The sequence below is a fragment of the Mauremys mutica genome, chromosome 18, assembly GCF_020497125.1.
Source record: "Mauremys mutica isolate MM-2020 ecotype Southern chromosome 18, ASM2049712v1, whole genome shotgun sequence".
Lineage (NCBI taxonomy): Eukaryota > Metazoa > Chordata > Testudines > Geoemydidae > Mauremys > Mauremys mutica.
In genome coordinates this window covers 21983163-21996547 of record NC_059089.1, presented here as the reverse complement: position 1 = coordinate 21996547, position 13385 = coordinate 21983163, and the positions used below count along the sequence as shown (strand labels likewise).

Sequence of the window (13385 nt, the reverse complement as noted above, 5' to 3'; positions counted from 1 at the left end):
AGCTATCAATGAGATAGGTAGGTGTCAGGCCTGTTTTAGAGAGGAAACAAACGAGTGACTTGTCTAAGGCTAACATGACCCATTCCAGAGGTGGGATGAGAAACCATTTTAATGTTTAGTCCCCAGCAGAGTCTGGAACTCCTGGCCCTGAGACCTTGTTGCATTTTACTAGCGCTTACTGAAGAAGGGTGAGCAGGTAAGTGTATTTCACAAAGAAAAAAATCATTCTTTTTTTTTTTTGGTGAAATTTTTTTTTAAAAAACTGTCCATTTTTCTGACAAAAAAACCCCAAAATCTTTTGGAAAACATTTTTCAGTTTTTATTTGTATCCCTTCTCTCTCCCTTCCTCCCCAATATTACATCTCTTTTTCTTTTCTTTCTTTTCCCTCTTTTTATTTTACCACCGAAAAAGGGAGATAAAAGGAAAAATGCAAGCGAAAGGGGGGGAAAAAACCTCAGCCTTGTTCAGGTTTTCATTACTAGTAAAAAGAAACGGGAAACACTGAAAAATCCAAACATTTTCCACAAAAATCTTCATTTGGGCGGGGAGGGAGAGACATCAAAATGGGTTTCAATGAAAAAATTTCAACCAGTTCTACATTTTCCCTTCACCGTGAACCCCGTTCAGTGCCATTGCTTAGTGCCATTAGTTAAAACAAGTGCCAAACAGAGAACCCGCTCAGAACCACTGTAATGTAGGCTGAGTCATGAGTCATGTATTAATGTTGCGTGGATGCAGAATTCCAGTCTACCCCAAGACCTACATTTAAGATGATCAGCATTTTGCATTAAATAACATGCCAGCACTGGCTTGCTCTTTGTTTTCATTACATGTCTGATATCACACCTGCTTCTTGTTTACAGGGCTTGGTTCTGAATTCAAAAGGAAGCTGCATTCAGGGATAAACTTACCCTCTCCCCGTCATCTCCGGGTGCTCCTGGTGGACCTGATGGGCCTGGATCACCCTAGGAATGTAAGATTAGAATCAGCCACTTCAGGAAATCCCCAGAGAAGCCAAGCCAATTCTCTTCTCCCTCATGATGTAAAGCAGGTGTGAGGCTCCACCGCTTTGCTCCCCAACCTTCATGGGACCAGGTGCTCAGTTTTTTCCCCCCATCTCCTAGTACACTCAAAAACCCATTAGAATTATGGCCACTACGCTATTTATCGTGTGCACACATGTGATCCATCAGGCAGAGGAGCATCCTCAATCAACATCCATGGTCCCCTTTTGCCACGGAACAGTGAGAGATCGTGTCCCACAGTTGTCCCGCACGTGTCTCTCCAGTCCCACACTTCTTGCTGAGATAGTTGTGCTTCTCAACCGCCTGTCGTCCCAGTCCATGCAGGGAAGATCACAGGGCTTCAGGAATGGAGGAGCAGATTGTGTATGACAAGTATGTGGCGGGGGCAGGGAGGGAGACATGTCACCATAGTCTATGGAGACCATCAGGAACTGGGTTGTATTGTGGGTATGCAAAGGTGAGGGCCACTTGGTCATAGCCAGAAGAACGCTGGATGGTGCCCTGCATGGGACACTTCACCAAACCTAGGGCCAGCCCTATCCTCCATGATCAGTTTCACTAATAATGACCATGCCTCCTGAGCTGCCCCTCCCTGATGTGAAACTGGCAAGAAGGAAACCATCCCTGTGCAAAGAACAGCTGCCTGTTCCCCCCCACCAAACAGGGAGATTGTGTTATTTGAATATCCCTGTAACTTGAATTAACTTGGGATTTATTGGGGGATACCAAGATTCTGTTGGGTGTATGGGAAATGTCTTGTGGCTGACACGTTTTCTATCATCCAGGGCTAGATCTTAATCTCAGGGTCCTTTCTACAGTATAACAGCAGCCTCAGAACTCACAGGGTCTGCTTCACTGGACTAGCACAATCCATCACAAACCTGCCCCATGACGTCTCATAATGGGTACGAAAACCAACCAGTGTGACTAAGGTACGCACAGCAGCTTCTTTGAGAACAGGGACCTTGGCTTTATTGCATAGTTACCATTCCAACCCAAACACATTACAGCATTTTCTAGCTGGTTAAACATTGCCCTTATGTGCTACCTTTCCGCCCCAACATAGCATGTAATCACCATGTAATCTCCTCCACCGCTAAAAACACTCCCCCCTTGCTTTATAAAGTAATAGTTACATTCTTGGGGTGGGGGAGGGGGGGTTGCTTGCCAAAATAGTTGGCTTCTTGCTTAATTACAAAGCACACAGACGAATCCCATTTTTTTGGCTGCGTTTCCATCAACGGCACCATAAAAGCAGGTTTCGTTTCTTGCTTCTTTTCTACTTTTCTGGGGTTTGTTACCTCCTCCAAAAAGTCTGCTGTTTTTTTTCCCCCTCCCATGTGTCTTCAGAAGCTTTCAACGGCTTCCTGCCATGTGGACACTGTGGTTGGATGTGTTTTTATGACATGTCCTATGCACTCCTACAGAGATCTGTAATCCTCTTACACCGGCCAGCCCATGATGTCTCCCTCTCAGTTCTAACCACACTCCACGCAACTCCCAACAGCCTCAGAGCACCGTATCACTCCCCCCGGCCCTGGTCCATTTGGGAGCTCAATAGCCCTTTCTAATGTTGCACGGACATTTTGTTTGTTTTTTTTCCTCTTTTTAAGATTGTCGCCAGGATGTTGTGGAAATGAGAACTTACCCTGTGCCCCTTCTCACCAGGCAAACCAGCCAACCCATCAAAACCTCGGTCACCCTACAAGAAAAGACAAGGTTAGTCCAGATTTCTGTTCACTGTTGTACCTCTTTCCACTTTGATCAGTCTCTGGGCCAAGGAGGGATCAGTTTTATGCACAGGCATTGGACAGTGTTTCGGCTTCTTATCACAGCCCCAAGGACGTCAGAACTAGAGATGAGAAAGTTCCATGATGTCATCTTACCCATCTCGCCGATTACTGCCATTGTCCATGTCATGATTTTTCCAGCCTATCTTTGTTTCTCAAACAATGTGGCTTCCACCCATTTCCCTGGGGCAGTATTCTACTGCCAAACACATCCCCCTTTTGGAAAGTTTTTGAGATATTCAATCTACATTTTCACTGTCTAAATTTCATGCCATTACTAATCATAGCCCCCTGGTAGCAACCTAAATACCAATTTTCCTATGTCCATCAGCACCTCTGCAAATTCAATCTCTAAGTCCCCTCAGAAAGCATCCCACCTTTCTGGCCAAAGCTTTCCCTGTAATCCTGCTAGGGACTCAAGTGGAAAAAAGAAATGAAACAGGAAACTGAGTTAATAAAATTAGGATCAAAGACAAGAAAGTTTATGGCCTAAGAAGGAAAATAGCCAGATCTTAAATCTGATGACTTCACTTTGGAGTTTAAGTGGATGTTCCTTTCAATAAAGTGACTGAGGTTTCTGGTCTTATTTGAGAACCAAGAGGAAAGAAAATGCACATCATAAAACTCCTATCCATCTATTATTCAGCATCCTGGGTAGTCTCTGCCCTGCAGAGGTTCATCACATGAAGCTGGTAGGATTTATCCTGTGCAAACCGAGCTTGTTGGAGGATCTCTCACAGCAGCACTTATCCATTGATGTTTTAATTCATAGGAAGAAGTCATGTGTAGGACTAAAGTTGGGAATTGCACCTCTGAGCTAAAACAGAGACGTTCCCATGGATCAGTTCAGCAGAGACTTGGCTATGCTGGAACTAGCTGCTGGGGTCTGCAAAGTAGAGTGTATAAGTAACCAGTCACCTCACCAAGGAAAATCACTAGTTGGCATCACACTCTATGGCTTAGTCATCTGTAACTGTAACGTCCTCTATAGTGCACCATGCTCTTAGCAGCTGACCCCTTGCAACACACCTTCTTGCCCACAACCTGCTAGATAAATAAAAGCGGGGAGGAAGAAGGGGCCTTATGCTTAGAGAGTAACAATAAACAGCCTGGGCATCCTTGGGCAAATCATGCCAGGATCAGAATTTGAGAGGAAAACAAAAAGGGGGTATTGATTTTGGGTGCTTCCATCTATGATGCTGGACTTTGCACACCTCACCCATAAAATAGGTTTCGTTATCCCTGTGTAAGTGCTGAAGTTACTTGTCCCCGGCCACACAGTAAATAACAAAGTTGGGAATCCAGAAATCCTGTCTCCCATCCTGCTCTGCCAGCCACTAAACACGCACTCATGCTAATTTAACTTATATTGGAATTATAGTTGCACACCTCTCCTCCTGTTCTCCATCCCTCTACTTTATAAGTAGGAATAGTCTGTAACGCCAGAGCAATTTAAAGGATAAATCCACCCGGCAAGCAATCAAAGTTGCCTACACAAGATACATGAGCCGTAAGAAGATGGCTATTTTTTTTGTCAAGTTCTAGAGTGCCCCTTGAAGTCTGCCCACAATAGAATTAGTCACCATCTCGGCTACTATTCATTATTCTGTTTTTCACGGCTCCCTGGCATTCACTCCTCTGAGGGCAGTCAACACTCGTTAACTTTACTGGATAAATGGTTTGCAGACTCCTTTCTCTGTATCAAGAAACTCCTATCTATTCTAGTTTTAAGTATCTACACAATGAACTACTTAACACTTCTAATATACAATTCCTTGGGCAAACTTTGTCTGCATTCAGTTTGGTGGAACAGCTCCTTTCTTGCTTGATAATAGCACAAGATGACAGGGAAGTAATGGATTTCATCTCAAATATGATATTAAAATTCCACCACACACTTTGTAAGTTTCCTTACTCAGTTAATGGGTATTTTTCTGTAGTTTGATTTCATGACGTTTTCAACTGTTCATTGTGTGTTTTTCATAATTGGGATTCCAAAGTCTTTGCTCTTCAACCACACACACAGAGGGAGCATATTTCTTACTCTAAGGAACTTTTTGGTTTAACAAACCTTGTACCAAAAATCTCTCATTATTTTTGTCTGACCCTGGTGACTCATTTCCACCTCTAATATTTCTAGCCCATGATTATACAGACACTGCTGGACCCCTTCCCTTCCTAGTGGACTGAATTCCTTCTGTCTAGGGTCCATTTGGTTTGTGTTTGCGAGAGCAGACGTGAATGCAAAGAGTACATAAATATGTAAAGCTACCTTTGGTCCTGTCTGCCCTGGCATTCCCCGGGCACCATCGCTGCCGGCACGTCCCTGAAAGAGAGGAAACGCAAAAAAGCTGAGCAAGACCACAGGGACATCTGCTCTTTGGCTTGTGGCTGAATGAAGTTTTATTTAAGTCAGAATCCACTGGCAATGGGACTGTTTCCCTTGTGGGGAGAAAATGACTCTCTGTTTTTGTGGCAGCAGCAGCCCTATTTTTGCCTGGCTCTCTAACGAAGGGTACGATATAAAATGGTAGGGACCCTGGATGCCAGGATATGGCCATTGATTTAAAAGAGAAGACATGAATAAAATATCAATCAGCACATTGCAAGATATGTTAATTATGGTGTTCACAGATCATAATGAGTTAAAAAACGTATTAATAACCCAGGAGTGGGTCATGCAAAATAGTTTCTTAATTCTCCCACCAGCAAGCAGAGCTGACGCTCTAGCATGCAGAAGCAACATGTCGTTTAAGCTCAACCTCTTAACGTGCACCTATGGAGATGTGTGCACAGGGTATGAGTACAACGTATGCTATCCCATGGGTCTGATCCTCCGCTCACACTAATGAGAATCCGGAGTAAGCCAGTGATTCCAATGGAGTTACAGCAAAAGCAGTGAGAGAGGATCAGGCCCAATGCATGCATGCAGATATATTTTGGACGACTGAGGAGCAACCATATTGGAGAAGATGGGAAACATGGAATAGAATGGGAAATGCACCTCACCCCACTCTTTATGCCTTAGGACCGTTAGGCCTCTCCATTATATATATATATATAAGTTTAGAGGTACTGGGAGGCCTCCCTGTTACAGATATCTGCCATGCACAGAAGCCCATGGATGGGTTTGTGACATAGGGCAGCTAGTCACTCGCAATGTATCACCTTCTCAGGGACACTCTCATTGCCCCCTCTCCCTCAGCAGTTGCTTGGCAGCAGCAGGAAGCCAATTTCAAATACATCAGAGAGATTCTGAGTGCACCTACCCTGCGGCCTGGTTTTCCTGATGGGCCTGGGGGGCCTTGAGTGCCTCGTGGACCCTGCAATAGGTTGAAGAGAATGAGGAAAAAAACCAAAGCAGATGATGATACACCATATGCATGTTCTCCAGAGGACAACACCAAGACACAGGCCCACTCTAGCCAGGCCTGTCCGGTGCAGCTAAAAGAACAGTTAAGTCCTATCTTGCCATATCTTTTCAACTGGGCAGATTTACAAAGATATTTAGGTGCCTAGAGATGCAGATCGGTACCCAGCGGGATTTTAAAAAACGCCAAAGTGAATTAGGTGCCTACCTCCCATTGAAAATCCTTTGAAGTTCATCACCTTATCTACTTAAGTGGTTTATAAAGCCCTATCTGCGGGCTTAGGTGCCTAAACCCCTTTGTAAACCTGGCCCAATGTAAGCAAATGTATAAAGGCAGATCCATGCATTCCTCAGGTGGCTCAGCGGAGATAAAAGAACAAGGGTGGAAACCAGAGGAGAGGAGTAATGTACCAACTAAGACAATGCCTCTAGCAAAGGCCACAGGGATCACAGAACATGTGACATTAACCTCACTGGACAGAGTCCTCCGTACATCAAATACCAGCGAGGTCCATTGTGCAAGGGATGAGGACAAGAAACTCCCACAGTGTCATGAGGACTGATTGGTGTGTCCCCAAAGGGAAATCTTAATCATGTGAACCATTCCACACTTGTTGCTGACTCCATGTTCTGGAGGCAAATCCTTCAGTCCTTACTCGAGCTTTGCACTGTAGAAAATGGGAGTTTTGCCTGAGCAGGAGCTACGAACTAACTAGGGGCCTTCAGGATTTCTATACTGGACCTACTGCCTGCGTTATGAAGGTGGGACCTCCAAGAATCCTGTTGCATCTTGTATTCAGTGTTTGCCCAGGCTGTGTGGATAGACTGATTCCCGTGGAAGCACTGTTAGCGATGAAGATAAAATCACGAGGTTTAGGCTGATACAGGTTTAGAGGTGCTGGTAGGTAGAATGGACAAGAGCACTATTTTCCTCCCTTCTTACCCAAGTGGAGCAGCATGGCATGCTGAGAGCATGATTCTCCATCCACACCACTGAACCTGGTCAGCCCATCCCGGAATCTTATAGGACTTAAACAGGGAGCAAAATACTCTATGTACTGAGTGATAGGTTTGCCTGGGAAAAGATTAAGACGGAAGTAAGGGCTTTCAGGATTTGATTTCCTGGATCGTCAGTACTGGCATGCCCTTCAGAAGGCAGGCAATGTGGAATATTCCACTGTCTCAGGATCTCTCAGCTCTGTATTTGTATACTCAAATGCCCACTTAGGTACAGAACATATTTTCATATCTGTCCAATTTGGTTCACCCTTTAGAAAGCCTGAGTTCTTCCTCCATGTGGGCCACTATAAAAGCCCTGGTTACAGGCTTAGTAGCTTTAGACAAGATCTCACCACCACCCCCTTTTGAAAATTAAGTGATTTTCTCATACGCACCTGAGGCCCAAGGTCTCCTGGTTCACCTTTTAGTCCTCCGCTGCCTGGGGGTCCCTACGGATGCACAATACTGTTAGGTTAAGCTTTGCCATGGACAAGACTTGAACAATGTCAAGAAAGACCCATTAACCCCCAGGACCCCGAGAGTTGACTGGGAACCCACACATTAGAATAACAACTGCTCCAGCAATTAGGGTCTGGGTGCTGAAACAAGCACTTTTCCAGGAGTGCGTGGCCATGTTTGGTGCACTGCCGCTCTGCCACAAGCTTTCATTCACAGAAGACGACAAGGACCTTGGCTGACGTGGGGGAGCACAGGGAAGCTGTGGCAAGACTGTTTGCCCCAAAGCAGTGTGCACATCCAAATCCCTACACAGGGGCATGGGACAGTGAGCAGAGGCCAGAGACCGGGTGCATAAATGTGTGTGTCAGCAAAACGAAGGCCCTCTGACAATCAGGGCACTAATAATATCAGAGATCCAATTCCAAGGCAGTGCCCTGGTGTCAGCTTTGCCTTCTTGTCCTCAGTGTTTGGCTACTTACTTACCACGGGGCCTGGTCTTCCAGTAAGACCCATAGGGCCAGCAGGTCCTCTCAACGCCAACTGCAACAGAAAGAGAAAATCATCCAGTTTCCTCTACATCCTACTGCCAGACACAACCAAAGCCAGCACGACCCACACCTTGTGCTGTCACCAGCAAAGGCTCTACACCACTGGGACCAGAAATCTTGCACAGTGGGCCAAAATCACTAGTGGCAGATGCTGGTGCAACATCATTAAAGCCAATGGGCTTTGGCACAGTGTGCATAAAACAAACCATGTGTCCAATTCATCCAAAGAGGCCCAAATTCATCCCTGATACAACTTCCTTGACTTCAGTGCAGTTAGACCAGGAACGAAGGTGCCCCAGACAGCCTAGTACAGATATGGAGTGTTAACTCTCCCTACATGCTCCTATTGAATAGAACGTACATTGTTTCCAGCATATGTGTATAACCATTTCTGGAGACAGTGTATGTTTACTCTGCAGTACAGGGAGTGTACCTTATGTAGGGAAGCCTGTCTCTTACGTAGAGACTATAACCTGTCTTGATAGATAAATGTGTACATATACACACGAACACTAAAGGCCTGTTCCTTAGCTGATGTTTGACCTCCGTGGAGCTATGTTGATTTACACTGGTTGTCCTTATTTCCCTTTTTATAGATGGGCACTATGTTTGCCCTTTTCCAGTCTTCTTGAATCTCTCCTGTCTTCCATGACTTTTCAAAGATAATCGCTAATGGCTCAGATATCCCCTCAGTCAGCTCCTTGAGTATTCTAGTATTTCATCAGGCCCTGGTGACTTTAAGACTTCTAATTTGTCCAAGTAATTTTTAACTTGTTCTTTCCCTATTTTAGCCTCTTCTGATCCTGCCTCATTTTCACTGGCATTCACTATGTTAGACGTCCAATCACCACCAACCTTCTTGGTGAAAACCAAAACAAAGAAGTCATTAAGCACCTCTGCTAGTTCCACGTTTTCTGATATTATTTTTCCCCCTTCATTGAGTAATGGGCCTATCTTGACAGTTCCATTTACAGATTTTTTGCTATTTAATATTCCCATAAATAGAACAGCAATTCAACTTCATTTTTTTTAAACCCAGTCATTAAAAAGCTATATAGCCAGCACCAAGTCGATAATTTTCACGGCAGGTAATGGGACTGTCCACACTTTATAACACCACTTGGACAATTTGTTCAATTGCAGTAATTCAATACTTTAAAAGACTGCTAATTATGTCCGTGCTCCAGTAATTAAAATCTACCCGTGCCTGCACTTGTAATGAAATAAATATTACACAAATGTTAGATTATTTATAACTTTTATTTTTTTTTACCACTGCCCAATAAAAATGAGCTGCTCTGAAATACTGCCAGCTGGGACAACATTTGGCCTCTTTACAAAGAATCAAATTTCAGGGGAATATATCACTTTAATAATGTAATTAACCAAAAACAAGAGAAGAAAAATCTACCCATCTTAGGATTCCCTTTCCTCTCTCAGCCTCCCCCAAACCCTTTCAGCCTTCACCATGGAAGACTTTGATCTCAATTTTCTTATTAATGATCCCAGTTCAAATGGCAAGGTCTGTACGCAGGGTACAGCTGGTCAGGGTAGAGCTGTTTCCCCCCCGCTCCCCTTGTGGAAAATTTTAACTTTTCATCGGAAAACCATAAACCCATAAACTGTGTGCTTGTTCCCCTCACCCCTCTCCTGTTTTCACCAACTGATAACTGAAAAAGTTTGGCTAAAAACTGAATGAAAAAAAATCAGCTGGGGGATTTATGGTTTTTCAAAGAACAGTTGAAATATTCCCCGGGGAGAGGGGGAAAATGTCCTTTTTCAGTTTTTGTTTTCTTGTCAAAAAGAAAAAAAATCAAAAGTTTTACAGAAGAGCAGACACTTTACACACACACACACACAACACACACACACACACACACACACACACACACAAATAATTTAGTCAAAAAGCCCATTTCCCATCAAAACAAGTTTTAACTAAAAGTTTTTAAACTAGCCCTAACACTGGCACTAAGTAGGCATTGGTTAGAAACATGATCCTCCAACGTGTCTCCGAAAGGAAACTGAAGGGATGGGGAAACAGGACAGTTTGTAGTGAGAAATGAATGAAAACCTGGGTTCCATACCCTGAGCTCAATGGCTGGAGCCGACCAGCCAGTGCAGGGGTACATGTGCAGGTGCTGATAATTTGCAGCCAGAAAAGGCCAAGACTAAGACTGTGTCTACACTACGAGCTAGGAGTGTGAGTTCCTTGCTTTTGTACACATACCCTTGCTTTTGTACAATGAGCATGTATATAAACAGAAGTGTGACTGCAGCAGCATGGGTAGCAGCAACAGAGGCATGGCTGAGATGTGCCAAGTACATACCCACTGGTTTCAGGCTAAATCATGCTTCCACTGTGGCTCCCTGTGCTGCCGTGGCCACAATTGTATTGACACTCACACTAGTCTGATGAGGGCTAGCGCAGTATGTGTACAAGAGCTGGGAAATCTCATCCCTATCTTGTAGCCTAAATTACTACCTCCCGTGAGGAGGAAGCAGGGAAGGGATTGTGCCTCAAAGGGGTGTCCCTGAGCACACTACCTCCTTGGAATACTCCTGAGTGGGTGCAGTTTACACGCCAGCCTTTGTTCATGGCTGTGTCTAAAGCCACAATCTAGTCCCTATTTATGGAGAAACGCTCACATTCTTAAATGGATTTCCTTGTGCCATAATGTATCTAGTGGGTTTTCACTTCACACAGGCAAATGACAGTTTTCTCTCACACAAATGCTCATGGAAAGTGAATTTCAGCGTTGTATTCGCTGGAACCAAAGTTTTCATTTGAACATGTGAACATTTGGACCTTAAGGGCCTGCATGTTCATCCAATCAGGGAGCAGATATAATATCGCGGGACACGTGTGACCAATCAGAGGTAACCAATACAGCTCGAATAACAAACCCGGATAGGGACGTTTTTACAATAAATCCACAGGATTCAATATATGTAAAAAAATATTTGCCAGGATACTCATCACATACTTTCCAATGAATACATTAAAAGAAATTGTGATCTGCAGGCTGACATTCATGGAGCTGAGAAACAACTTACATCTGTGACATTCATTTATTTATTGAGAGTGATATACTCAAAAAATAAAAACATACAAAACTTTGGCCGGGGGTTTTGAGCACAAAGAACCAAGTCTTGTAAACAGCAGAACTCCACTGAAGCCCACAGCTCTATGCCTATTTACACCAGCAGAGGATTTGGTGCAAAAGGTGTGGGGGCATTTTGAACCATAGTTTTGGGTTTGGCTCATCTCTAGCTGTTATTGATAGGCCAAAGTATGCTAAGATGGCTATCACATGGGGTCACATTACCATGCCCGGTACAAAATCACAGCCAATGTTGAGACACATCACCTGGGTGCATTTCTTCCAAAGGCACTAGAGAAAAGAGACATCCCCACTTACCCTGGCCTGTTGCAGTATAGCTTGAGCTTGGGATTCCTGTGCTGAAACGAGAGGTCCTTTTGAGCCACCATCTCCTCCCCCAGTAAAGCGGAACTGTAAGGAACAAGATGCATGTGACTGTGCTGCTGTCTATTCCCTCTCTCCCTCACCTGACTTCCTACAGCGTTTCTATTCCGCCTGGCTGGATTGGCGAGCTCAGCTCAGTCACTGCCCTACTGGTCTCTGACGAACTTACTAACTGCCACGCTTGTCTAGCGCCTTCTCTCAGAGCCCTGTGACATTTGCTTCTGATGGGAAAACCAGACAGGTGATCTGTCTTATTTATGGTACAAGCCATGTTCTTCCCAGTTAAACACCTGCAAAGTAAATCATTGAAGTTCAAAACAATCCATGGATAAAATGCATGAGATCATAATATATGCCAGGGGTAGGCAACCTATGGCACGTATGCTGAAGGCGGCACGCGAGCTGATTTTCAGCGGCACTCACACTGCCTGGGTCCTGGCCACCGGTCCGGGGAGATCTGCATTTTAATTTAATTTTAAATGAAACGTCTTAAACATTTTAAAAACCTTATTTACTTTACATACAACAATAGTTTAGTTATATATTATAGACTTATAGAAAGAGACCTTCTAAACACATTAAAATGTATTACCAGCACACGAAACCTTAAATTAGAGTGAATAAATGACGACTCAGCACACCACTTCTGAAAGGTTGCCGACCCCTGATATATGCTTTAAAACCTTAAGGATTCATCATCAGCTCAAAACTTTAAAGCCAGAACATTCATAGGCCTGATGCTCTCCTCCCAGCTGCTCTTGGTCAGGAAAACCCTGCAGATGTGATTGCATGAGGATGGGAACGAATCACTTGGCTTTAGTCTCCAGTTTACTAGAGTACATAGCCTATGTTTCTAGCACAAGGCCTATAGGTTTGTGCTTGTGTGTTTTAAAAGCTATTCCTGAGATACTAGCTCCCCATGCCAGGACACCTGACATTTGCTTGGAAAATAGGACACAGTCCAAACAGGTAAACATTTGAGCTTGGATTAGTCCAATCTACAGCGGCCTATGAGGAGATAACAACACTGGGCCAGCAGAAACGCCCATTCCTGGATGCATTCGCTGTGCTCTGCAGCTTTGCGTGATGCTTTCTCACTGAGGGATCTCAGAGTGCTTTCCAAACACTAATTAAAAACTTTACTACAGTGAAGGGGCAGGATGCCTGGTTTTTAGATCTATTTTACGGCAGGGAGAAAGGCAGTGGCTCAGATTTTGTCCAGTGCTGAAGTATGCTTCAAGGAGTAGAATTCAGCCCATAGTTTATGAAGTGTTTTGGGATGCTTTGGCATGGAAAGCACTCGAAAATGTAAGCTGTTGATATTGGACATGCCTTCTGTTGGAACATTATTTTCCTGAACTTCAGGAGGACGAAGGCTCTTCCCACCTCTGACATCTCTGAACCTATGTTCCTGTGGCAATACCCTGTTACTGGCCTAATTCCCAATGTCTTTAGAGCATTCCAAGAGTGAAACTGCAGACCAACTGTAGGTCCTAGTTGGTAATATTGCTTCACCTGGGTTTCACCTCGGCCTGTTGCATAGCGAGAGGCAATGAAACCAAGTTCCAACATGAACTTGGCCAACTGAACCAAACCCCACAATTTACGGGCCCAGGGCTGGTTACTTTATGGGCCAGAAGAGGTATTGTAATGGCCAGCTAAACATTGTAACAATGTTGTGCAGTTGGCCTTAGCAGCACTAGGC

At 44.3% G+C, this 13385-nt stretch overlaps 1 protein-coding gene across 3 annotated transcripts in view; it reads right to left on the bottom strand.

Annotated features, from left to right (window-relative positions):
• The window catches only part of COL5A1 (collagen type V alpha 1 chain), a 237398-nt gene that overhangs the window by 87820 nt on the left and 136193 nt on the right, over positions 1–13385 (bottom strand). For all 3 annotated transcript variants that reach the window (XM_044992343.1, XM_044992342.1, XM_044992344.1), the window contains exons 13-19: positions 11615–11707; positions 8128–8184; positions 7581–7634; positions 6086–6139; positions 5089–5142; positions 2675–2728; positions 913–966 (exon numbers count right to left, since the gene is read on the bottom strand). In XM_044992343.1, coding sequence (XP_044848278.1) covers positions 913–966; positions 2675–2728; positions 5089–5142; positions 6086–6139; positions 7581–7634; positions 8128–8184; positions 11615–11707 — 420 coding nt within the window. The remainder of the gene's footprint in view (positions 1–912; positions 967–2674; positions 2729–5088; positions 5143–6085; positions 6140–7580; positions 7635–8127; positions 8185–11614; positions 11708–13385) is intronic.